General features: G+C 43.2%; 2 protein-coding genes across 9 annotated transcripts in view; one reads left to right on the top strand and one right to left on the bottom strand.

Annotated features, from left to right (window-relative positions):
• Window positions 1-497: 497 nt before the first annotated feature.
• On the bottom strand, window positions 498-11,435 carry PCARE (photoreceptor cilium actin regulator). Its single transcript, XM_074897356.1, has 2 exons — window positions 7,402-11,435; window positions 498-3,164 (listed from the first exon to the last, which is right to left on the bottom strand). The coding sequence occupies exons 1-2, from the start codon at window positions 11,163-11,165 to the stop codon at window positions 3,035-3,037; spliced, it is 3,894 nt and encodes a 1,297-aa protein (XP_074753457.1). The 5' UTR covers window positions 11,166-11,435; the 3' UTR covers window positions 498-3,034.
• Window positions 11,436-19,357: 7,922 nt separating this feature from the next.
• CLIP4 (CAP-Gly domain containing linker protein family member 4) overlaps window positions 19,358-25,574 on the top strand; it is a 33,095-nt gene continuing 26,878 nt past the window's right edge. The window contains exons 1-5 of one of the 8 annotated variants that reach the window (XM_074897353.1): window positions 19,358-19,467; window positions 20,911-20,972; window positions 21,416-21,482; window positions 22,818-22,878; window positions 23,456-23,602. In XM_074897353.1, the coding sequence (XP_074753454.1) occupies window positions 23,470-23,602 (133 nt within the window). In that variant the 5' untranslated portion in view covers window positions 19,358-19,467; window positions 20,911-20,972; window positions 21,416-21,482; window positions 22,818-22,878; window positions 23,456-23,469. Of the gene's footprint in view, window positions 19,468-19,975; window positions 20,171-20,910; window positions 21,021-21,415; window positions 21,483-22,817; window positions 22,879-23,455; window positions 23,603-25,574 lie in introns of those variants that run through there. The other 7 variants (XM_074897350.1, XM_074897348.1, XM_074897347.1 and 4 more) reach the window with 7 other exon arrangements.

The raw sequence follows: 25,574 nt of genomic DNA, 5'->3' as shown, positions 1-25,574 counted from the left end.
GGATACTGCTTCACTCTGTGCTCAGCCCCTCTGCAATGAGACTCTGCTGCAGTGGGTGCCCTCTGATTTTAACCCTTAGGTCAAAACCATTACCCTGTGCTCGAGTTAGCTGTGGTTGTACCTAGAAGACCTACTGAACTGAGCACAAAATTGCCAGGTAGTTCAAGCTTAAATCAGGGCAGGGGAAGGGGTGGAAGTACAGCTGACCTACACTCTGGTCTGTGAGTATCCACGCTGCAGCTTGTAGCCTAAAAAAAGACAGATTTGCTTAATGGAAATGCAACCTAAATTAACTGATGTATCAATAAAACACAAAACAAGACAAGCTTGTGCTGGGGTGGGGCAGAAGGAAGCGAATGGACTTTTTATAGCGCGGGGCGCTAGTTAGTGCACTAAGGAAGTAATCAATAGTATAACATGGGCTAAAATTTAAGCTGGTTGCATACAGAATGTGAGAGAGATCAAACTCATACCTTGCATATAAAACCTCTGATTTATTTACATCAGTAAAAATTAAATCTTAAAGTTCAGTATGGTCTTATAAAACAATTGTATTCCATAAATGTTGTATTCCTGAAAAATTATCCAAAAAACCTGTAATGTAAAAAAAAAAAAAAAGTATTTCTAAAAAAAAGTGGTGAGCCAAACTATAATTTTCTGCATACTACAGTTACTCTTAATCTCATGCTTGCAATACAAATTGAAGGTAAGGAGTTATTTGCCAGAGTCCTGTACATTAACTGTACTGAAGAGAATCCGTTAGCTATACAGTGTCATGAGTTCATATTACAAACGTGCAGATCACTCCTGGAGAAGCTGTTTCTTGAATACGATGGTTAGTTTGCTGAGCACCCTCCAACTGCAGCAGTGTTTAGGTGGGGTTGCATTTGCAATGAGCTTCCTGATGACCACAGCCTTAGACAAAGCTGGGAAAGATGCTGCGATAGGATGCCAACTCATGTACCACATCTTCAGGGGAGCCTGGTTTTTGAGGAAAGATGCTTTGGCTGAATCCATGTCCAGCTAGCATGTGTGTGAGGAGGTTTCCAGCTTGATTGCTGAAGTGAAGTGTTGCTCCATGTGCTGCTGTAGTTCTTGCACCACAGAATTTGTTGCTTGGGGGGATATAAATAAATACTTTCTATTATCACCCGTCATGGATGCTGGGAAATTTCAGCATGAAACCATAAAGAGATAAAATGATTGTAGTAGCTGAGCAGAAGCTGTCCTCCCACTCTGTTACATTCTCATCCTCAAAACTACATTTAGGCACGCAAAATGCTGGTTTTCTGCTGTCATGTTTCTGGTTTGTTTCTATTCTAGATGGCTACTGCCAGCAGAACAGACAAACCCAAAATGCATGCAAAAATGTATTTTTATGCATTTGGGAGAGAACGACACTTCTGACAAGGGGGAAGACTGACCTGCTGAGTTTATCCTGCTGATGATCTTTGCAGTATGTCCCTGGTGATTTTTCCACTTGATTGATAGGGAATGGTGCGTCTGCCTGTGTTATTACAAGGTGGATCTGTTGACATCTCCTGGCTGTTCGCTATGGGCATGGCTGCTTTGTCACGTCTAGCTCACAAACCCCTGGCAATCCATCTGTTCACAGCAAGTTCCTTTTTTATATTCAAACACCTACCTTAAACATATTAATTAAGGTTTCCTTGTGTCTGTGGCATAAAATGGCACTGAACTTATTGAAGGATGGTTGTGATTAAGGCACTAGACTAAAACGCGGGGAGTTCAGTATCCAAAGGGGTCACTTGTGCAGCATAAGACAAGCCTCAGTTCCCTGAGGCTCCCTGGGAAGGAGGGCAGGAAGGGTTAAAAGTCCTGTGTGAAGATGACGTGCCCAGATACCACCATCATAAAACTGTAGAAAAATTTTAAACTATTCCTATCAAAATAGGACTGCAAATGGCTTTTTTTTCTGGATCTTGTCCTGTACTAAAGTTGCATATGAAAACATGTCAAATTAGATTAATGAAAATTGCATTAATTAAAAGTTGCATCTTAATTGTGATGATAAATTAGTTAGGTGAGCAAGATCCAGTAAATTCTGAACCTGTATTCCAATGGGTGCTGTAAAAGCCTAGGATTAATCGACTGTAAATAACTTGTGTTTTTATTAACAAGAATCTGTCTAGACTCTTCAGTGAAATTACAATAAATCTCCTCAAACTGCATAAATCAGAAAGACTATAAACCTGTTCCAGGCAGAACAGGATTCTCTATGGTAGCGTTCTCTTCTTTTACGAAAAAAAGATACTTGTCCTTAGGTGCCTCAGGATTTATAATGTTGTTTGATTGGGCTATTAAAAACTACTCTAATCAGGATTAAGCCTTGTACTGTGGAAACTAGAGGTGATGAGATTATGTGATAATCAAAGGTGATTTAGAAGATCAAAGCTTTTTTGAGGGAATAAGATCCCTAATTTTATTCTTTTAAAAGGGGTTATTTTTTTTTTAACTTGTATTTGACCTTATTCTCTCTCCGAATGCTGATAAATGCCTCGTGTAAAGATGTGACTTTGCTGAAGCTATTGATGTTTTTGCAATAAAAACTGATTCAGGATTTTACCTTCCCTCTGGAAATGTCACAACAGCCCTATTTGACAAAACTGAAACTGTGATACCTCCTGAATAAATAACGTGTTGAATAATGATAATTTCTGATAGTTTTTGAACTCCTTTATCTAAACAGTGAAACAAAGGACTTAGCTACAGGTCCTGTCTTTATCAAACCAGTTTGCCTCAAACTAGCCCAGCTGCAAAGTGTTTCTTTTGCTCAGTGTAGATCTTTGAGTTAAGCCGTGAAATGCAATCCACAGGAGAAGGAGCTGGCTACCACTCTGCTGATATTTCATTGGATTGTTGGGGCCAGTTTGGGTTTTTAGATGCAACGCCATCATATTGTTTTCTTGCGAGAAAAAAATGGAGCCATGTTTTGGGGGCTTGGGTAAGGCTGCTTCCTCCCTCAGGGCCCCTGGCCTTGCTCGTGCCTTTGTCTTTGCAGATGCTTCTGCTGTCAGTCCCTCTGCAGACCCTGGCCCACAATGGAGAGCTCGGGCTGGGACGTGGATCTGTTGGACTCCTTGATTTCAGGACCGCAAAGGCTGTTCCAAGAGTCGCCTGCTTTTCTAGGGCTCTCCTCCAAGCTGCAGAAGGAAAGATGCTTAAGTTAAGAGGCTAATGAATTGTGACTTTTTAAAACAGCACTGCTAAGACCATTTTAACCCACAAAGCACAAATGCTGCATGGTACTATGTCATTCCCTGTCTCCTCCTGTATAGACACATGCTCTTTATCTGCACCATCCAGATTTTGTTCTTGTGATGCCAAACGCATTGTATTGTCTCCTTCCAAAACTCTCTTGGGAAGCAAACATTTTGTATGTTCAACAGGGGATCAGTGTGAATCTGGGTTTGCTTGCAGATTGAGACAGATTTGAGTGAAAAGCCTTGTTCCAGACTCCACTGGAGGAAAAGTCTTACCTCTGTTATGCATCTGCTTAGCTTGGTTACAGTGATTTCTGAGTACACCAACATGACACTGGGATGGATATTCTAGTGGTATAAATCTGCCACTCTGGAGACAGGAGAACCGAGACACAGAAAGTGTAAATGATGTTCCTGAGGTCGCAGTGGCAATCTCTAGGGGCATAGGGACTTTATGAATCAAGATTGATTATAGCAGTGGAGCTAGTCATGAATATCTCACATCATGGGCCTTCGTGCTGAAATGCGCCCTGTGTTGCTGTAACTAATTAAAGCAGTTTAAGTGCAACATGGGGGAAATATTCTAGAGTTATCTGGGAGTCATTACTTTAAGTACATAAATTGCTAAACTGAAGTAGCTTTCCACTACAGACAAGCTGTTATGTTCCTATTCTGACTGCTAGGACTTTAATGATTTGAACTGCTGAAAGAAGAGGTTTGTGATACATGATCAGTCATGAAACTAATCCAGATTCAAATATCCCCTAATTGCAGGGCTGCTTGCTTTGGGCCCAGTTCAGTCAACCCAATCCATTCTCAAGCCCTCCTTGAACAATATGTTAAAGGCAATAGCATTTAATCTTCTATCTCTGCTTTACCTCTTGGGAGATTAGCAGTCTCAATGAAATATTATTTAGTTTAACTGCATACACAGAAATCCTATTACAGATTAACAGGATTTCTACAAGCAGAGGAATTGTACATGTTAGGCCTTGATAAGATGCCAATAACTGCTGATGGCTGTCAAATGACCAAGCTTAGAAACCAGCAAAGTTAGCTCAGTCTATCCATCTGCAGGCTGTCCAAATGGGAACCAGTTGTACTGACTTGAGCACTGAAACCTGAACCTGAAACTCTTGTCCAGGTATCCTAAGACTAAACACAAAAGCTCTAGCTTCAGCCCTAGTTGGGACTAATGATGTTTTAAGTCCTGATATTCCTCGAAGCATGGGATGAGCAGGAGATATGCTTGGGAAAGGAGTGCTTTTTGCCTTCTAGAGGGGCCACGAGTGTGCAAGAGACACACAGATCTGCATACAGCACTGACAATTAATGCCTGGCAATGCTAGCTAGCAAAATGAGATGGAAGTTGCCTCTTTTTTTGGTGTTTCTGCTAAAATGGGGTGGGTGGGAGAGGGGACTCAGCTGCCTGATGAGGAACATGTTGCTTGAACAAGCTCCTGCCAGATTATCTTTAGCAGTCTACTTCTCAGCAAATGGATGTTCTAATCAGGCCTGGAAAAGTGGAGGGATATATCTCAGAGTTTGGGAGCATGAGAGAAACAGGCTAACTCAATGATTTTTCAAAATGTTTTACCTATAAAAGAGCGATGCTCTTGAAGGTTTGACTGTGTCTCCCCTCCCTTCTGCAACTAGTATTTGAAGCTCCTAATAACACACAAAACCTCCATGCAGACAAAAAAAAAAAAAAAAAAAAAAAAAAAGCACGTTGTTCTATTTGGAGAGGAGAGGTGGAGCAAGGGAAGGGGTGAAGGAAAGGAGACTGACAGCCGGGTGGGAATAGCTTGTGATTTTCTGAAAAAAATTTTCTGAAAAAATTTTCTGAAAATCAAACATGGCCAGAATGAGGAGGTTTAGGTATACAGCATCTGGTTAAGGGAGACCTTTTGAAATTTCCCTCTGTCATCTGAATGAATTTCAAAGTAGAGGAAGCCCTGGATGCTTAATGAACTTGAAGGAGTAAGATGGATCAGAATGTGGTGGTTTGTCTGCTATGGCATCTGCTATAAGAGCAGGGGTCAGTATCTGTGCATGGGGATGTGGTGCCCACAGCTGTGGCAACCATTCTGGTTCTCAGTGGGAGGAAACAACCAGAGTGATGTGAGGGGCTCTCAGAGCTTTTGCCACATGCTGATCCCTAAAATGGTCTTTCTCTGCCCGTTGGCACATTTGCTGTGGTATTTGTATTTTAAGTGTAAGAAAACACACAGTAGCGTATTGCACCTTAAATCAGTGCATGTGGCAATTAATGGGATAAATTTCCCTTTTGCTCATATTGATATAAATTTGGACTAACTCAGTAGGAATACCTGTGATGTCCATTTGTATAAATGGTAAGCTGAATTTGGCTCAGGATATATTTTGTTCTTCCAAAATGCTGTATATCATGACACTCGGATATATAATTTTTTTCATGAAAGAGATGATTTTCTTTACAGTTTTTTTATATTACTTTCTATGCTCTGACAGACTAGAATAGAAAGATAATACACCGCATTGAAGCATAAATTAGCTAAAAATTTATAATAGGCAGTTTTTAAAACTGATCCATAAAACCACCAGGGCTTTTGTCTTGCAAGGTTTGACATAAAGCGTCTTTGGAAAACATTTATTTCTGCTAGCGAGCACTGGAGCAGAAAAAGCTGACTTCACACAGTACATAACAACAGAAAACCTAGCAACAACATACAGAACTTTTAGGAAATCTTCAAACATCAGAAGATAATGTAATATTAGAACTGGGAATGAAAAACAGTGCATTTCCTAGTGGCTTTTGCACATTTTGTTCAGCACGTTCCTCTACTGTCAGTGTGGGAAACTTAGCCCTTATTCTGTCTTCGGGGAGGGAATGCCTGGACACCTGAGTTCAGTATCCATGACTGTCCCTGTACTTGCAACTCACTCAGTGCTTGTGCACTTACAAGTGCAATTTTACCTCCTGTTAGGGTTGGTCTTACAATCCCTACTCATGGAGACGATTCATATGATTTCAGCTGTTCTGTGACAAGAGTAAAAATACTCCTCTCGTGAGGAAAGGTTACCTGAGGAGGGCCTTAATCTTCTTGCGTAGCTTAAAGCAGTGGTTCTCCACCTGTGGTCCGCAGACCCCTAGGGGGCTGCGATGTTGTCACAGTGGGGTCTGTGAAGGTTTATTAAAGCAAGCTTGGGGAACGTCCAGCCCAGAAACATTTGATCTGGCCCATGGCAAGCCTGCACCTCCTCTTCCCACAGCCCCCTCTCCTCAATGCTCCTCTCATACTCAAGATCACACCCCCCCACACTCCCCAGCCTGCCCTGACACACAGTGCTAATATGGTTGGTGGGACCCACTTCGACTAGGCAGTTTTTCTCTTAAAGACATTTTCTTAACCCAACAGCGCTCTTTAGGGCCACAACAGGGCTGAAGTCTGTTCCTACATTGTCTGTACAATGAATCTCCAGTGCCTGGGGGGGGGGGGGTTCCACTTCAAAAACTGGGCTTGGGCTTTGGACCCATCAGACTTGCAATCAGTACCTAGATCTAAAAGCTCTCACGAGAAGCTCAAAATTTCAAGCTATAGGGATCCATATAGATCCTTGACTACAGGATATCTGTCCCCCATACTTGCCAGCTGATTTGAAACGTTCTAATACAGATTTCAGCAGAACAGTTCATTGTCTTAGAGGCTGATGTTAGGAACAGTACCCTGTCTTTTTGTCCAAGCCCACCTTCTCATGGTTATTGAAAGATGTTTATAGCCTGAGAGTTAGTTCAGAGCTTTTAAAAACTGAATGTGGGTGTCCTTAGCCCCCACACAAATAAGTGGAGTTCTATGCCATGAAACCAACACTGAATTTTCCCTGGGGTGACTGTCACAGCAAATGTGTAAGTGTAAGGCTAGAGCAAGCCATGGAAAGTTAACTCTTCCCTTTATTCAGACTGGTAGTCTATTGAAATCTGGGCCAGACAGTAGAATAGAATATTTCAGTTGGAAGGGACCTACAATGATCATCTAGTCCAACTACAATGTTATCTTTGCTCAGCCATCTGCTCTGCACATGAACCGGGAACCTTTCTGGGAAAGCCCTTAACAACAATAATTTCCCATCAGGAGTTTAGAAAGCCAATGCAGTGCTATAGTTCTGCTTTCCTGGTCTAAAGTGGAAAGTTTCTTACCTTGCTTGGTTAAGCATGGGTTCGCTGCCAGATGTTACGGGAACTGGAAGACGAAAATGGGCCCCTGGTCGGCGGTCAGAGAAACTTCTCTTCACGAATGGCTGAGGACTGGTGGCACTCAGGGACAGCTTTCTGATCCGGTCTCCAGGCTGCCGGAAAAGCAGACTACTCTTTTGGGAAAGCGATGAAGCTTCAGGCTGGCTGGTCAACTCCACAGTGGGTTTGGTGGGTACCAGAGGAGGTCTGGCTTCGAATAAGGAAGAGGTGGCTGGGCAAAATATTGAACGGGCGTTGCTGCCCCTCTTGGAGGATGAGAGTTGGTGCTCGTCCCCAGCATCCAGCCCAGCTCTCAGCCCCTTGTAAGAGCAGGATGGGGAGGTTGGTGGGGAGGGGGTGATGGGGAATGGAGGGGGGCTTGCATCTCGGCGGTAGGCTGGGGAGCCCAGCAGCTGGTGTGGCGTTGGTGAGCTTTGCTTGCGCCCCGCGGGAGGGCTGAGTGGTTTTCGCTGGGGTGGTGGAGAGGGCAGCTTCTTCTGCAAGGGTGGGCTGGGAACCCGGGGGCTAGAGGGAGGACTGGGTTTCCTCTGCATGGTGGGTGAGCTTGTCTGTGGGTTGCTGAAAGCCTTCAGAGAGCGTCTGTGGTGTGCTGGGGGGCTGAAAAGCCGTTTCTCAGTTGGTGGAGAAGAAGGAGGAGTTCTCGTTGGGGAGACCCTCCTGGCAAAGGATGAGCCTTTTTCATTTCTCCTGAGCGAATCAGGAGAACCGTGCTTCTGGTATTGCACTGAAGTCGCTTGTGAATTGGGCTCTTTGCTCTCTGAGCTGTTGCTGTGTGGTTTTGAAACTCCACTGGGATTTTGAAGAGGAATAATTTTATGGGTTTGCTTGTACAAATCCGCAGCCTCTTTTCTCTGGGTTGCCAGTATCTCCTCCTGGCTAGGGATGTGCACGCTGGTAGGGTTCAGCTCCAGAGAGTACCTCTGCAGTTTCTCGTCCCCTGCTCCGGTATTCCTTAGACCTTTATTAGTGATTACACTGGGGCCACTGATATTTTTACTTGGCAGTAGGTCAATGGACTGAAGGGAGGCTTTCATTTTTGGGGAAACTTGTGATTTCTTAGCAGCATAAAATTCTGTTTTGGTGGGCTTTTTGGCATCTTCTGAAGAGTTCCCTTCTATTCTTGCAGTTTCTTCAGGCTCACTTAAGTCAAAAGAAGTGTCCATCAACATTTCAGGTGGTGGTGGTGGCAGGTTATCAGTGTCTTCATCAGTCTCTTTCTTTGTGTCCTTCTTGCTTAGTTCTGCAGCTGGTGCAGGAGGAAAGGCATTTGGAAAGTTAGAAGAAACTCCATTGGTGTTTGAAGGGTTTGTGCCTTCTACTGGTGAAATACGATGCTTAAGATTTAAAGGTGCCAGGCCTCTCTGAAAGGGAATGGTCGGTGGGATGACTGGAAGTCCAAATTTTCTGATGCACTTTATTGGTCCTAAAGATCTTAAAGGTGCAGCTTTTACAAGATCGTCAGTAGGACTGAATGTTTCAATAAGCTTTTTGACAGACTGCCGGGGGGCACAGCTATTGCTACTGAGCATTTGTGCTCCAGGAGGCTCCTTTTCTTTGCCTTCTGATGTCTCCTGGGGGGGTGTAGTAGCTCTTAAAGGTTTCCAGCCTCTTTTTTCATCCAGCTGATGGGCAGGATTTTGATCAACCATAAACAAAGGGACTTTATCCTGGTTAGGCAGGATGCTGAAATTTTTTGAGAGGCACGCCTTCAGTTTGCTAGAGGACCTAGATGTAATTTGCTCATCCTGCAAGTAAGGTGCAGTTCTTGATTTCTGAGTCTCTGGTTTGTTATCTGTATCCTTCTTTCCATAAAACATTTCTAGCCTTTTGCTTAGCTCTTTCTGAGTTCTCTGAAGCTCTAGGAGGGTTGGGTCCTCTGCCTGGCTTCTGAGGGACTCCTCTGACCTGGACCGTCGTTGTTTCCTGAAGGTTTTCTGGCTGCCCGTCGCTGTACTGGGCCTTGTTGTTAGGACTGCTCTTCCGCTCTCATCCTCTATCCATTCTTTACGTCCAGATTTAGCTGGGACAAACTTGATTTTTTCACTGATGGCATCTTTCATCTTCAGAATAATTTCCTCTGTCTCTGCATTCTCAGTCCTCTTAATGGACTGCCTTTGTGTGTTATCAGTGACTGCAGGTGAAGACAGGGGCCTCCTTGGCAGAGTATCCTTCCCCATTTCTGACAAACTTGTGTTGTCATCATCCTCCCCCAGGGTACTACTCCCTTCGTCGTCATCATCATCATCAGAAGGAAAATCTGTTGATTCACAGATTTTGAAATGTTCGCCTTCCTGAGTGGAGTCAGACTGGAATGAATGGCTTTTGCTTAAGCTTGCAAGTTGGGGCATGGTAGAAATGCCTCCTGGTGCTCCACCCTGACAAGAAGTTGCTTCCTTACTCTGCATGGATGAATAAGATATATCATTAAAATTTCTTTCAAGTGCACAGTCATGGAATGCAGCTGTCCCTGGTGACACTGCCCCATCATGCACATGCCCCACTGTTCTGGTGTGCTTTTGGGAGATATGTCCATATGCACAGGAATCACATGCTCGTCCTCCATGCTGGCTGAGAGCACTGAACTCTTTGAGGGATTCATTGTCCACACCAATGCCACTGTCCTCAGAATAGAGAGTCCTGTCATCACCGCGGGACTGAGAGGATCCCACGGTCAAGGCTTCCAGCAGCCTTACTGTCCGTAGCAGGCGCTCATCAAAGCTTTGCTTTGCTTTCAGTTTTCCTTCCAAGTTGCTTGCAGCAGACTGCAGGTAGCTGCATGTTTCCTTCAGGGCGTCGGATGTGAGGAAGGTCAGCGTCCCACTCAGTGACTGCATTTTATTGACTGTGTACTGCAGTAGTTGTTGCAGAAGATCAGGGTGCTCCTTCAAATTGCCTTTTTCTGCTGGCCATGCCAGATTCCCACCCACATCTTTGAGAAGATTTTCCCCATCATTGGCAACTTCTTCCAAGAGCTGGTTGATTTCATCAAAGCGAAGCATCAGAAAGCTTACCATCTGCTGTAGGAAGAGCTGGGTTTGGGTAGCCTGGTTGGCCATGTGAAGTATAGTTTCATACTTGGAGAGGTTGGGATTTAAGTAGGCGTACGCACTCTGATGAGCCTTAACAAGCAGTTCTGGGAAATCTACCTTTTCCTCCGTCTCACACAGGGCCAAAATAGACTTTTCTTTAATTTTGTTAGGTCGACCTTGCTTTGCCAGCTTATGACTTTTTTGCTTCTTTCCTTTCTTTGGGATTTGCTTTGCATTGCTTTCATTCCTGTCATCCCAAATGAAAGCTGATGCTTCTGATTCACAGGAGCTTTGCTTTCTGATCTGTATGGCCTCAGTGATGTGCCTTTGAGACTCAATCAGTTTGGACATAGCAACTTCAGCATCTGTGGCTGTCCCCTCAATTTTCTTGTCTTCCCTGGAAATCTGGGGATCTGGGTGAGCCTTGGAAGATAACTGCAAATGATAATTTTTATCCTGCTCTGATAGTTTATCCTCCTTTTCTCTCGTGTAGTCTTTCCTCTGGATCCCATATTGGTGGAATTCATCCAGATTGTAGCAAGATGTACCTTTAACCAGCAGAGGGATTCCTTTATCTCCTGGATCAATACGCAAAACACTTTTGGGTTTATTCAAAGCCTTAAGACTACTTCTTGCAATCGTATTAGCAATCTCACTGCGAGAAGGTGTGCAGCCCATCTTTTCTCTGTCTTTTTGATTAAAAATCCAGATGAACTAGGAAAAACACAACAAAGAATCAAACTCACTCTTTCATCCCGAACTGCAGACTGGCCTGTTTCTCAGGAGTTTTCCATCACGATCCCAGCTTTGCTGTCAGTTTTCATTGTTGTTTATCTCAGTCTCATGTGCTTACTGCCAAGGATCTGCTCTTGAAGTTCCATTGTCCATTCTGACTCAGGTTTTCTTCTTTGATTCAAAAAATTAGTGTGAAAGCTCTGCTGGATTTAGAGCTAATGGATTAAGAGGACTTGCGTGCCTCGCTTCTGTCTTGACAGATGTCCATTACAAGTAAGATTTTAAGCTCATTAGGGTAAGCAGGCACCAGCCAGTCAGCACCCGTGTTGTATTTATAAAGACAGATATTTTGCTGCATTATACTGGGAGGCAAAAGGACTTGGTACCTGTCCCTCCTTTTTTCCCTTGTTGCAAAAACTTAGCATACAATGGAATGCAGAGATCCAAGGGAAGAGATTGTAAATTGAAGCCTTTCTGAAGTGAAGCTATTTGAACAGTCGTGTAAATGCCACTAGATACTCCTTCACCAAAAGAAAGGTGACCTTGACTGAGTACATACCCACTGGAAATACAAGACACAAAATCAAATGGGTTAAGAGATGTCTGCTAGACTTCTGCTTTAAGGGTCTTCAAAATTCTCTCCTACTTGCAAGTAACAAGCTCTTTACTTTTTCATTCTAAGATTTCCAAACGAGATTTCAATTTTTTTTTTTTTTTCTTCCTCTCAGGTGATCATTCTTGGAAAGTATTTTTTTCTCTTCTACATAGCTTCCTAACCTGAAAATCCAAATTGCACAATAACAGTATCTGTAGAATTAGTTTTGCATATGTTAAGATGGTGTCTGCATGTAGTGGATCTATACTGTAGAATTTCAGATTTAAAAAAAAAAAATATTTTTTTTTTTTCCTTTCTCTGGATGTCCTTGGATAAAATTTGAACTCACAAAAGTGACTTGCTTACAGTTCTTACTATTAAAGCTTACCTTTATTTTCATTGGCCAGGGCTTAGTTCTGTTACCTGCAAGACTATATGGGTTAAAACTCTAAGAAAAAAAGCTAACAAATTAAAAATAGAGAGCCATTTCTGAAAAAAACTCAACCCAACAAACTGTTTATTGTATCATTTCTGAGGTCAGGACAGAATAAGACCACTCTGAAAGAGAAATTAAAGAAGCCAAAGTAGGAATCGGATGAAGATATTTAGCTGTTCCAAGTGTTTATTTATGAAGGGTGATATGTGGATGAGGATGATAATAGCAATCACGTCCAGTTTCCCTCTTCATTACTCAGACTGGCCTAAATGGATTCATCTTTTAATTTCCAGAGGCAGCTCTTCTACTGAAGGTGGCCATTTCTCAGTGTCGCAAAGGTTGCAGACAATAGTGGCCAACTCTAATGCTGGCTAGAAGCCTACTGCTTCTCTCTAGCAATGTGATCTCTAACTGTGTGGTCACGGGTATCTCGTTTGATTTGTAAATCTTTACGTGGTGCCAAGCCTATAAAACATTCTCAGACTTTAAAGAGATGCTCACATGTTTCATTCCTTGGTGCTGCACTGCAATAGCTGAACATCTGCATGGAAAGTCATTATTCTCTGTAGCATTATTGTTCAGAAATCTTTTTCTGTTCAACAGGGTCAGCAAAATTACCTTGTTTTACAGGAGACAAGCCATTGTCCTGGGTGATTCCCAGGAAAAATCATAAAACTCTATGTGCTTTCTCTCAAGTAATTTTTCTGGAACACAGAAATTGTACTTAATATACGTGATGGCATAATAATTTCCCTCGATGCTTTTCTGGAAAGCATCAGGTAATTACTTCCTGTCTCTGCTTCTTTCAAGTCATGTAACTCATGCTCTGGCTGCTTATGTGTCTTGCCACGACGTGGTTTCTATACAATGGCCCCAGCTCTTTTTGCATTCCCTTTTAGGCACATGCCTAATGGGTTCAAAGTGGAGAAACAGAGCAGATTTAGGCAGCTAGGTGATCCTAAGGGTCAGGATGCTATAGCCCTCTGCAGTAAGTCAAGGAAAACACAGTAGATCAAGCAACTAGCTTAGTGCACCTCTGCTGTTTACAGTGGGAGTTGAGAGACATCTTTCTGTAGCTGCTTAATTTTTGTGCTATAAAATTTATTGTGACTCCTTCAAAAAGCAGTTCCAACAGTTCCACTGTTTGCACTGGGAATTTTGACAATTAACTTCATGTGAGTTGTTTGTTGTATTTGGGAAGATCTTTTTCTTCACTCTTTCCTTTGGTTTTACAGTCATGTCACTTATTTTTTTTTTTTTTTCTCTAGCTATTTACAGAACATGCATTAACCTCTTACAGGAAATACATGCATCGTTAAAAAAAATGAAAAATCCTGGTTTATGATTATTTACTCTGTAGTCATTTATTATTTTAAATCAATATTCAGTTTCTTATGTATTTATTAGTGAATAGAGATCTAGAGTAATAGAAAATGTGTTTTAATAAGGCATCTGTTTTATCCTAACTTTGATTGCATTTTGCACGTATATGTGACTATTTAATGTTGCACCAAATTTTTTGGCTTGAGAGAGCAGAAATGTTGATGTGCCTGTTTCCAACCATGTATGAAACTGCATCTTCCTCATCAATATTCTTGTTACTAAGTAGTTATATATTGCTTTGCATGTCTGAACCACATTAGAAAAACCGAAATGCTTTACCTCATGGAAAATGCGAAGGAAAATGCTTTGTCTCATGGTCACGCAACAAAAGAGAAGACAAAATGGGTACGTTAGGTAAAAAAGAGTGATGGAAGAGAATGTCAATGAGGAGAATGACAAGGAAATGTTTTTGAGTATGAATTTGTAATCTGTAATTTATGATTGCTATATGTTGATGTCATCCCTAGTGCAGTTACTATAGTAATGTATTTTGGTTTAAGGCGCTACTGTTTGCAGAACACAAGTTGGAAAGGAAACAGTTGGTCATGTCCAAGTAGATGCCCAAGTGTTGTTACCTGCATACTCGCTGATGAGCAATTTTACAAGTACCCCAGATGAACACAAAACTGTGTTTGAGGAACAGACCTTTGGAAAGCAACAAAAATAAGATAATTAAAGATTAAAGGAGGCTTTCCCTTGCATGTGGACTGAGTGTAAATTGCCTTTGCTTTTCCTTTCATAGGCTTTCTTCCTATTGTTAAAATTAGGAGTATTCTCACGTTGAGGGAGCTGCTGGGTCATGTAGCACTCCTCAAGGGAAGAACTTAAATGTTCAAACCCTGTCAGATATAGTTGGTGCAACAGATGATTAAAACCAAGGACTAATAGTGCCACTTCCACCACAAGTGCCCTACAAAAGGCAAGAATAAGGCCTGAACCTGGACGGACATATATGGCACTCAGACCCCAGAAGTGTTACCAGTGCTCTAACTATGGGATGGATTTTAGGGCCTTTTATGGAGGAAGAGTCAGTTGGTTAAAAACTGTTAAGATATTTCAGTGTGAAACTAGTAACAGAAGCTTTAAAATTATGTAATCAAGGAAAAATGATAATGAGGGACTGCTTTTGAGAGGCTGTGGGCTTTAAAAGGGGAATGCGCATAAATGCTCATAGCACGTCTTAAAAATTTAAGATTTGTATTTGTGGATGGCTTCTGGGGAAACTGAATTTCTGCTCACTGGGGAGTTGCACAGAGCCTGAGTTTAAAGAACTATTTTACTCTGAAAGAATCTTGCTTTTTCTTCTTTTGTATCAGCAAATTGAATCGAACCAGGGAGTTGTTCATATTGTTGGCCTAGATATCACTAAATAAATAAGAAAATGCTGCTTTTTGTTTCAGCTTCTCCTGCAAAGCTGACACTCTTCTCGGAGATGAAGTAGACTCTCTCCTTTCTGTAACTGCTAACAGAAATACTTACAGAGCTTCATCTTGTTTCCCCTGTGGAAACCTGTTGGCAATGGTAAGGAATAGGAATATCACGGTTTGAAGGAAATCTAGTTGCAAAGAATTAAATGAAACCAGTGAGTCTATACAGAGCCTTTATTAGGGGTGATGGTGCAAGCAAAAGGTAAAATTAATCTTGATTCTGGGTCAAGGATACGCTTTTCAGAACTGGCTATCTGAAGCTCAACCCACGCCTTCTCTTTTTTTCTGAGTAAATTGTTTCAGACTGATTGCATGAGAATAAATATGAACTCAATGCTTTCCAAATCCTGTTTGGCAAAAACAGAGCCTTTTTTTTACAAACAACAGCAGGACAAGAAAAAAACAGTTATTGAAAACAGGTAGGAAATGTTTTTTTTCTGCTTCAGAAAAAATACTTTATAAAGTATTTTATATAAAGAAATATAAGTAGGAAATTAAAGAAAGTCAGTTTGGGGGGTTTGCCTGCACAGGGCTGTTGGTATGCTCAGATGACTCAAAGGAGTCAAGGAAATCTGTATGACCACCTCAGGTCAGCAGTACTTTTGTGAGATATATTTACATTTGTCTATTATTTTTGGAATATGTATTCTGGTCACTTAGTCATAGTTTCTCTTTGCTGAGAAAACCATGGATATTCCAAAGCTTGCTATCTGTTATAACTAATACATTCACTGCTTGTTTCAACGGTGAAGAATCTATAGAAGCGAGTGCAGCTATTTAGCCTCATGCCTTTTCCAGTGCTCAGTGGGTTCCCTCACCTAAAGAATCTGAGGGTTTCCCTGAAAAATGAGCTAGATGCAGCATTCCTCCTGGCTTCCTCTGGCAGAGCGTCCAAAAGCACAGTGTGTCCACTGATAGCTGTGTGAAACCACATCAAGCCCACATGTGTCTGGGAGCATGGCAGCTGCTGCCTGTCAGCGTGGTGTGCTGGGGCAGCCATCCTGGTGTGAGTCTTGACAAGCGTGTGTGTGGAGCAGACATTTATCTGGAGAGAGGATGGTGTCCTTTTGCTGCCTAGGCACTAATGAGAGAGGAGCTGAGTGGCTCCTGATGAAGTGCTAGGCTCAAGGCTGTGGATCCAGAAGCGGTGGATGTGATCTGAGGAGCTGGGAGTTGGCACACCTAGCAGAAACTGGAAAGGGCAATTTATATGGCGAGGCGTGGGCTGAGGCTTGGAGGGAAGAGTGGCGTGTCCCTTGGGAAAGAATGGGCAGGGCTGGAAAGACTGACAATCACCAGTAGCCTTTTTTGCAGGAGAGAAACCTGATACACAGCTTCCTTGTTTCACACTCAGCTCTGAGGGTAGCTACTGGAGTACCATTGTCTTTTGAACATGCTTGCTGTCCCAAAGCCACACTGAAAGTGGTACGTAAGCGTGCTCACTTTGAGAACCTCTCTGCTGCCCCAATCCTTGCTCTAGAGTGGCTCTGCTTGAAGTGGCAGTGTCTTCCAAAGCCATTTCAATGATCCCTTTCCTCTGACGTATAAATCTGTGAAGAAGGCGGAACTGGTTAGTAATGCCCTATTTCTGCCCAAAGGAGGAACGAGAAATGAAATAATATTTTAGTTAAAACAGGCTTGTTGCTCACAAGCATTGCTTCCCCATCTTCCTCTTGAGGTGCTCAGAGCTGCTGCAGCCCATTGTTTTGAGCTGTCCAGGTGCTCAGCAACTTTGCTGCCCATGGCAGCACTGAATGACTCAGACAGGATAGGCTGAACAGACTTTTATTTAGACTCATATCCTGGCACGTAGGAGTGGCTGAAAAAGATATTATGAAAAGGTACAGAATGGGGTTTACAGATTTTTATTTTTTTTTCTTTTTTAATTTCCACTGCAGGGCCCAGGGATGGAAGTCAGGACAGGCAGGGCTTTTTTCACGCAGCAGTGTCCAGTCTCCTTTGCGGTTGCAGCACTAAGTCACAGGATTCAGTCTGAGTTAAAATGTTTGGGTTTTTGCCTTTACTGCTCCAATCAGAAGGATGTTATAGAACCTGAGATGCTTTGTTAGGTGCCTGTTTTGATTCTCTAGCACAAAAATATGCACGCATTTTTATCCTTGTATTTAACATTACCTTTGAATTCACACACCGTTTTCCATGGTTTATGGTAGATGACAACTGTACCCCCTGTCTCAGCTTTCATTCTGCTGCATGAAACGAGCCATGCTCTGGTAACCTCCTAACATAGACTGTTCTTTTCCTTGGCTGTGCTGGCAGATCATCTCTGGACATGCTAGGCTAGCTGCCTCTCACTGAAAAAGAGTGGTCAGAACTACGTGCAATTTCCCAAGGAGATGGCAGAATTTGCTGGCCTGAACACTGTCCTGCCACAACCCTCCAGTTACACATCCTAAGATAAGTGTTGTCTTTTTATGCCATTGCGTTGTATAAGTAGTGATGCTCATTGTGTAACTGTTGGCTCCAATGGCATTTTCTCTTTCTTGGTCACTTCTATATGGTGACCCCGTACATCAATCTTATTAGTTCATTCCTTCAAACAGTAATTCTTTTATATTTTATTTTTCTCATCAGTTTGCTGGGTTTTCTGTCAAAATCATTAAAGGAAAATATGAAACAAAGATTACTTTTAAGAGTAATACCCCAGGATGTCATTGGTAACCTCTCTCAGCCCAGTACTTTCCATTCAACTCAACACTATTCCCCCCTGTACTTGCGCTTTACCTCCACCAAAGTTCTCCTAAATTCTAGTTTTCTGCAGACTTGCTAATAATTTCCATTTCAGGCACTTCACTAAAGCCCATTATTCAGTATCAGCCATAAGACATTCCTTTGCCCAGAACGTCAAGGATCTCAAAAAAGGCAGACATCAACTGCCAATCCTAAGCTCACATTTGATCTCGCTTACACCCATGTCTTTGGTTATCCTTCAGACACTTTTTCTAAAGTACCCTAGAGGTGAAAATAGCAGGCCTGCATTCTCCTGGATTTTTATTTCTTTGCCTTTTCTGAAGTGTGGAACATTTCTGAGAAATGGAGGAAATATCTTAGCTCTTCTCTAGCCATCTGGTAGCATGTTTACTACCACAGCTGCAACTCCATGTTCCACTTTCAGTTTTCAAGTCTCTGGGATCCAAAAGCACTTGCAGCTCTTGACTCTTCCAGTACTTTACTTGAGATTTTCCACTTGTCATTCCCATTATTCCTCCTCCCTCCCCTCCCCCTAATTAATGGAAAAACAACAACAAAAACCTGATTATGAACATCAGTTCTATCTACTTAATAGTGATGCACATGGAGCATAAAACTGTACCAGGACTTGTCTGAGTTTTTATCCAGGTCAAATTCCCCTCAAGTGGCCTGGGCTCAAGGCGTAGGAATATGGGTTTACCGCAGCGGTATGGGTTTCTTAGAGATGATCAGTCTTCGGATTTAGATCCTTAGCAGGTTTGCAGCACTGGATAAGCACCCCCTGGAAAGCCTCCTTGGAAGCTGCTACTGTTGTTCCTCCCACTGGTTACTAAAATAACTGGCAAGTCCAGGTTTCCGAGTTCTGTGCTCGCACCTGCCAGTGATTGATTCTGTGTGACCTGAAGCCAGTCCCTTCAGGCAGCCGGCAGCGCAGAACCATTGCCTGGCCTCAAGCACTCGCGAGTGCTCGGCCCTGCAACCCTGGGTTACCAAACTCCGTGCCGCCGCTTCTCCCTGCTCCCCATCTTTCCTCCCGGCCGTACTCCCGCGCCCCATTCCTCCCGGGGGCTGCGCGGAGCACCGGGATGCCTCCCCTGCCCCTCCCCAGAGCGGAGCTGCCTGCCCTGCCGGTCGCTGACCTTCTCCTTCCCCTCGGCTTTGTTTCCGAGCGCGGGTCAGGGCCGTCCCCGCCGCCGGGCCGGGGCCGCGGGGCAGCGGGTGAGGCCGGCAGACCCGCTGTCCCAGGCCCGTCCCGCCCCGGGCCGAGCGCGGGCCTGCAGCCACCCCGGGCCCCCCGGCGGCCGCGGCCGCCGGCTGGGGCAGGCGGGGGCGAGCGCGCTCAGCAACGTCTCCCGCGGCCGATGCGGCGCTGCCCGCCCGCCGCCTCCTCGGAACGCGCGGCCGCGCCCGCAGCGCCGGGAGGCCGCGCCCCGCGGTACCGCCCCTGACGCCCCCGCCCCCCGCCAGGGCTGCGGCCGCTCCCGAAACGCCGGGATCGGCCCGCCAGGCCCCGCCCCGCCCGGGCGGCGCCCGCGGGCAGCGCGGGGCGGGGCGAGGGGCGGGGCGAGGGGCGGGGCGAGGGGCGGGGCGAGGGGCGGCGCGGGGCGGGCGCCGGGCCGGGGCCTCGCTCGGCTCCTCGGCGGCGGGCGGGAGGCCCCGGCAGCGCCCGGCCGCGCCCCTCGCCGCGGACAGCAGGTAGGGCTCGGAGGCGGGGGGGCGGCCGCCTCCCCGCACATCCCGCGGGGCAGTGGGACGCGGGCCGGTGGCCTCCCGCGGCCCTCCCGCCCTCCTTCTGTGCGGGGTGGCGGCGCGGGGGCCGCCGCCGCCGCAGCGGGCGGGCAGCGCCCGGTCCTGGCCCAGGTGCGCGGCGCAGCGGTTTCCCCCGCCCCGCGCCAGCGGCGGGCGCACAGCGCCTCACGGGGCCGCGGGGCCGCCCGGCGGGCCGGGGCTGTGCGGGGCAGGGCGGCAAGGCGGGAGCAGCCTGCGGGGAGGGGAGGCGCGGCGGCCTCGCGGCTTGGGGAGGTGTTGCCGCCTGCCCCTGCCCGCTGAGGCGGCGGCTGGGACCCCCCCGGCTCCCCGGGGCTTCGCCGAGCCCGTGATCCGAGCGGTACCTGCTTTTCTGCTGGGGGAGGTGGCGTGGGAAGCTTTGAACGAGCAGAGCCGGCCGGGACAGCTCGAAACCTGAACTCTCTTAAACTTGCAGCTTCTCAAAACAAAGTGCCGTGTTGCAAGAGGGCCCCCGCACACCAGCAGAAAAACCAGTCTTGAGTGTACCTATAGACACACGTAACATGTCCGCCATTCGTGCTGTACGTTTTATGGAGCAAGCAGATAGTGTACGCGCAAGAGTCGTCTTGTCTGAAAATTTTTCTGCTTCAATATATATGTTACATAATAGGTAATCCATTATATGTGGCTGCTGTCAAAAATAGCATCACATCTGTGACATGTTCTCTTATCAAAGTCCTAGCGCAATTGTTTTTCATCGCTTAAAGTGATTGTGCGTTTGCAAGGATTTTTTATACCACTTGCAGGAAAACTTAGTGGTTTAACGCAAATTGCAATTCACAAAATCTGGAGTAGGTGAAAAAGTTGGATCCGGTATTATACAACTTTTTTTTTTATGCAGAGGTACCATGTACTTCTTCGTAACGTGTGGGTATCAGGAAACCTGTAGTTAGTTTTCAGTCTTGTCAACATAAATGTGTGTGCGTCTCATGACTCCTTCAAGTTTTCTTATTTGTTTTTTCTCAATGATACTTATATTTTATTCTTAATTCAGTTAGAAGAACTGCATGTATGGCTGGCAAATAGTATGATACTCTCTGCTGTGATAAACTACACTTAAAGGTAGTTTGGCAGTGCTGTGAACAGGAAAATTCTGTCCTTTCATTGGATTTCTCTAACTGTTTCTTTCTGTCTGTCTGAATTTGTCTTACTAATGTAGGGAAATCATTGCTCTTCTGGAAGACCTTTCATTCCATTTCACCTGAGTCTGTATGTCTTGGATATTATTAATACCCCAGGCAGTTGTGTTTTTGCTCAGAACAGAGGTTGTTACAAGGACAACGTCTGTTTGTCTCTTTTCCCTTTCTTTGAAACATTTTTCAACCTTTTGCTTTCCTTTTGCCTTTCCAGATATGCGTGTGTGATGTTAACTGGCTGTGATGTGCTTACACCTGAGCTAGCAGTCTCTGGAGGTAGTCACGGATGCAGAACATGTTGTTGCCTTGACATTGCATGGTTTGGTACTGTGTCATGACATGCTAATATATTTCTAGATCCAAATTAAAATCCCATGGTGTAAGGCTGTGCATGCTTTGGTCAGGGGGTGCTGGCACTAATCTAAACGTGTGGAGCCATTCTTTACGGATTTGGGTCGACACGTATGTTGTAGCACTTGGGTCTTCATGTCACCTACCCAACACCACGGGTTGTTTCCCTGCCTGCTTTGCTTTGGTAGTTTGTGGGCTGAATTCTTGTCACTCGTGTGACAGATTGTATTCTGCCCTCTGGCCCATCAGAGTGCAAGATGCCCTGGATACTTGCAAATGCACAGATTCTGTTCTGTTCGGTCTGCTTTTCTGTGTGCAGTAAACAGTCTTTTTTGTAATAATTTTCAAATGTCTCTGTTGATTTCTAGTTTCAGCAACTTTTGTAATCCTCCTTTGCAAATCTCACCTCTTCCTGTTAACCACCTGCTCAATCAGGTCTGGCTACTTTTCACTTTATTTCATTTCCTAAGTGTTGTACTGGCAGCACTGTGCAAAACGCTTGTAATTCCTTTTCTGTCTTTTTCTAACTTAACAGGTTCAGCTATTTTCTCTTATATACTCATGCATATTGTTCCTTTGTGCGTGCATTTCATGAGAGCGTCTGATGTGCTACCTGTGGAAAAACTCTTGTGGATTTTTGTGTTTTACAAAGCTTCATTTTGTTTTTACATAGCCTCTGAAAAATTATCAGATGGTAGCAAACTTATTTTACTGTTGCCCTACAAAAGAGGTTTAATTAATGACTTACAGCTTAAGAGACTTTCAAGTCCCTCATACAAGAAAGCCGTTGCTGTCATGTTTTATGATGTCTATAAAGCCATTCAAAATGTAAACTCTAGCTTTTCTTTACTGGATGAATAATTAAAGTAATTAGCGATATTTTTGGCCTCGTTGAATCTATGAATGCTTAAGCCAATGCAATTTGATAATGCTGTGGGAAGAAATAGTGCTCTTCCCGGTGGCTTCCTTCTTGATCTTCCCTTTGTGCCAGCACATGCATTTATTTGTACAGCTGCATAAGACTGAGGAAATAAACTAGTTGGAGAAAAATGGGCATTTTTCATGTGGACCTCTTTTCCAAGTTAAGGACAGGGTGAATTGTGCGTAGTGTGCAAGAAGAGGAGGTTTTAATTTATTTATTTCAAGATCAGCGTCTGTAATCCACTGATAAAGTGCATTTTATATTAGAATGTAGATAATGTGAGGTTCCCAAATACTGTGGCAAATATATTTGGGGAAGTATCAGAATAAATATAGTCACATAGCTTGTTGTGTGTAAGATACAAAACCCAAAATAAGTCTCAAAACCAGACTAGTTTTTTATTTTTCCTGTTTACTCGTGTGTATAGATTATCTATAATAAAAACAAACATGCCTTAAAGCTCCACAAATTCTTTCTGTTAAGCAAAGTGGCTAAACAAATTCCTGAGTAAAGAGCACTGCATAACAATCTTCAGAATAAAAATTTACATTGTTTAGTAGAAGTGCTGCTGCTTTTACCCTCACTATTTAACCATGAAAATTCAAGATGCAGAATTTTACTTTTCCAACTGTGAGATTTTCGTCTCCAATAGTGGAGTAATGCCTGTTGCTATTAAGAATAATGTTTTTCGTTACTTGTTACTGAGTTTGCCCAAGTAGGTGTCTAACGTGGGGTAGCCAGCTCTCCTCTGATCTTAGTCTGTGAACCGTAACCAGAATGTAACTTGGCTTGGTTGTTAGAACATGTCACTGTAACTCTGTACAGCCTCTCGCTCTTCTCTCTCCTAGGTTGCTCTAAGGCCTGAAAAGTTGCCTGAAACAACACCAGGGTGGAGGTTACAACACTGTGGTAAGTATGCTATTTTAAAACATGGAGGGGAGAAGCTGGGAAAGGAGCTGGTATGGAATCATGAGTCCAGGACTGATTCACTTGGTGATGAATTGTCTGCAGCTTCATGTGGGAAGATTAAATTGCTGAGAATTTCAAAAGAGGAGAAGGTGATAGCTGGTAGCACATTCTTGTTCATGGTGAAGGAATGGAATATGCATGCAGACAGGTACTTGATGCTTCACATTTTCATAAATCTATAAAACACACTAATCCATTCATCATAACTGTGGTTGCTAATTATAGCATTATTATTTTCATTACTGCTTAAGGGGAAAAATGGGAAGAAATAATTCTGTTTTCCATTAAAAACATGCAAGTTTAGTGATGAAGTGAAAATTAAAAGTTGGCTCTCCTTGACAGTGTACTCTACTAGCTTTTGCTAATGACCTTTATTAGTTTGTAAGAATGTAACGGTAGTAATAGTTTATGTTTGCAAAAAGGAAAGATTTTAGTCTCATTGTACATTACATCTCATGATAGAACTAATCCAGAGTATTTCTAGTGAGGTTAATGATTAATTTTTTTCCTCCTAAAGTGGCTTTCTAGAAGATGACCATAGAGGATCTCCCAGAACCTTCCTTAGAAGGAGATTCCCTCATTGAAAGAGAACGGTTCTTATTCCCAAACTCTGACGCACCTGTTACTTTCTCTGTTGCTGCAGCACCAATGCCTTCAGACTGTGGTATGTACTTTTAATAGAAAATTAATTTGTGACCGGCGAAGAATAATTCTGAAATTTAAGAAAAGCTAGCTAGTCTTAATTTATTCCTTTTCTTCAGAAAAAGTTTACTGCTTCTTAAAGGAAATCTCTTATTATTTTTTAAAGGAAATGAATGATGAAGACCCATGTTTTTTCTGTTTTTCTTATGGCATACATTTTAAATTATAATGTCTCTTTCTTCTTACTGTTTCTTCTCTGTCTGTGGTCAGATATTTGTGTTAAGATGTGAAATTGCAGTAATTGAATGTAGTTAAGCATCTACATGACATTTAAAAAACTCTGGAGTTACACATTTTGCTCGTGCTTTCAGTATGTAAACAATAGACTGTAAGGGGATGTTTCTATCGAAAGTGTGGATGTTTGTGGACTGTGAAATGAGTTTTAGAAATTGTAGCAAGTATTGCTTATCAGCTTTCAAAATACTGTTGAACTGTTTTTACATGTATAAATTACAATAATTCTTAAACAGGATATATAATATATTAAATGTCACTGTAGGTAAGGATCTTCACAGATAGCTACAGTTCTAATGCCTTTGAATATTGCAGAAGTTAATAGCATCCACATACCTTAAAAATTATTGCCTCCACCTCTGTTTTTCCCATGCATTGATTACAGCAATCAACTGTATTCAGGAAAAATAAATACATGTCATGTTCTGTTTGGACAGCCTCAGCATTCTTGAGAGCCATTGGTGAGTTAGCTCAGGTTGGAAATTGAACAGTTCCATACGATAAATTTTAGTACATGAACATGTGTCTTCATATGGTTTAGTCCTGTTCTCATGTCTGTCCTATTCTACTCTAAGTACTGTCATGATTTATTCCATTCTGCCTTCTTATCCCTTAGAAAATTTTCTATTCATCCTTCTTTAAACTTTGTTGTGTTGTGATATCTTCTCATAACACTACAGTGTCACTACTATCTGTCCTACACAGTCTATGCCTACTCATTTAATAAAAGAAATTCCTTTTATAGGAGATGGCTGTCAGCTGTGTAACAGTGATGTTACTGAATCTGGGTAAAGAAGGTTAAACCACAACAGACAAAGATTCTTGGTCCTTACATTAAGTGCATTTATTTTTCCTTAATACAGTTGAGCACTGTAATCATTGCATGGGAAAGACAGAGGTGACAAAGTCATGTTGTAAAGCATTTAGATGCCCTTGTCATCCTTTCATGGAACTTTCTGTTTTAAACAGATTTTCTGTAACATTTCTTTGGTTTACAAACCCTGCAGCTGATCATCACCTGTTCTGATGGTTGTTTTCTTTTTGAGGAAAGGTTATGCTGATTCATCCAGAGGTGGTTTGTACCGTGTCATACACCCAGATGGCCGATGCTCTATTTTACTTAAGCTGTATGTCTGTTCTGAGAGCCTTGTCTCTGCGATTGATGGAAGCTGACATTGTACGTTTATTTGAAACCTTTTTAAAAGGCAACTCCCGGGTAGCTGCAGCGGGGGTAAAAGTTCAGTGATTTCCATGATTCAGTCATTTGCTGGTGACAGTAGGTTCTGCTTCCATTCCCTCTTCAAATAGCCATTGCTCTCCAGATTCTGGCATATAGTTTTCTAGAGCTGGAAGAAATTTCACAAATGTAAAATACAGTATGTGTCTATACATGCACACGCATACACCTGTAAGTAAGATGAAATATCATACTTTAATGATAAGGTGTTTTTTACACCTCTACTTTGGGTTGCCTGAAGCAAAATGAGGCTTACATTTTAAAAATAGATGTTTTTTCTGATCTTGGTTTGGTGGTTTAATTTTTAAAGATGTGTGTTACCTGTAGCTGCCACCAGCTGGGACTGCTACATTCATGAAATATCTGAAAATCATGGAGCCATAGACTGCCTTCCTAATTTGTTCATGTGTTTATATTTGGGTATGTTTTATGTAAATTGTGGTGGAAGAAGAAAGAAAAGACA

This window comes from Athene noctua, chromosome 1 (genome assembly GCF_965140245.1).
Source record: "Athene noctua chromosome 1, bAthNoc1.hap1.1, whole genome shotgun sequence".
Taxonomy (NCBI): domain Eukaryota; kingdom Metazoa; phylum Chordata; class Aves; order Strigiformes; family Strigidae; genus Athene; species Athene noctua.
Note: the sequence above shows the minus strand (reverse complement) of the source record. Positions and strands in the feature narration are given on the sequence as shown.

Excerpts from the sequence above, each read along its gene's own strand:
- PCARE (XM_074897356.1), bottom strand. The coding sequence starts at position 11,165 with ATGGGCTGCACACCTTCTCGCAGTGAGATTGCTAATACGATTGCAAGA. Across the intron at positions 3,165-7,401 it reads CCCATGCTTAACCAAGCAAG|CTTGGAGGAGAGCCCTAGAA; the intron begins GTAAGAAACTTT and ends TTCCTTCTGCAG.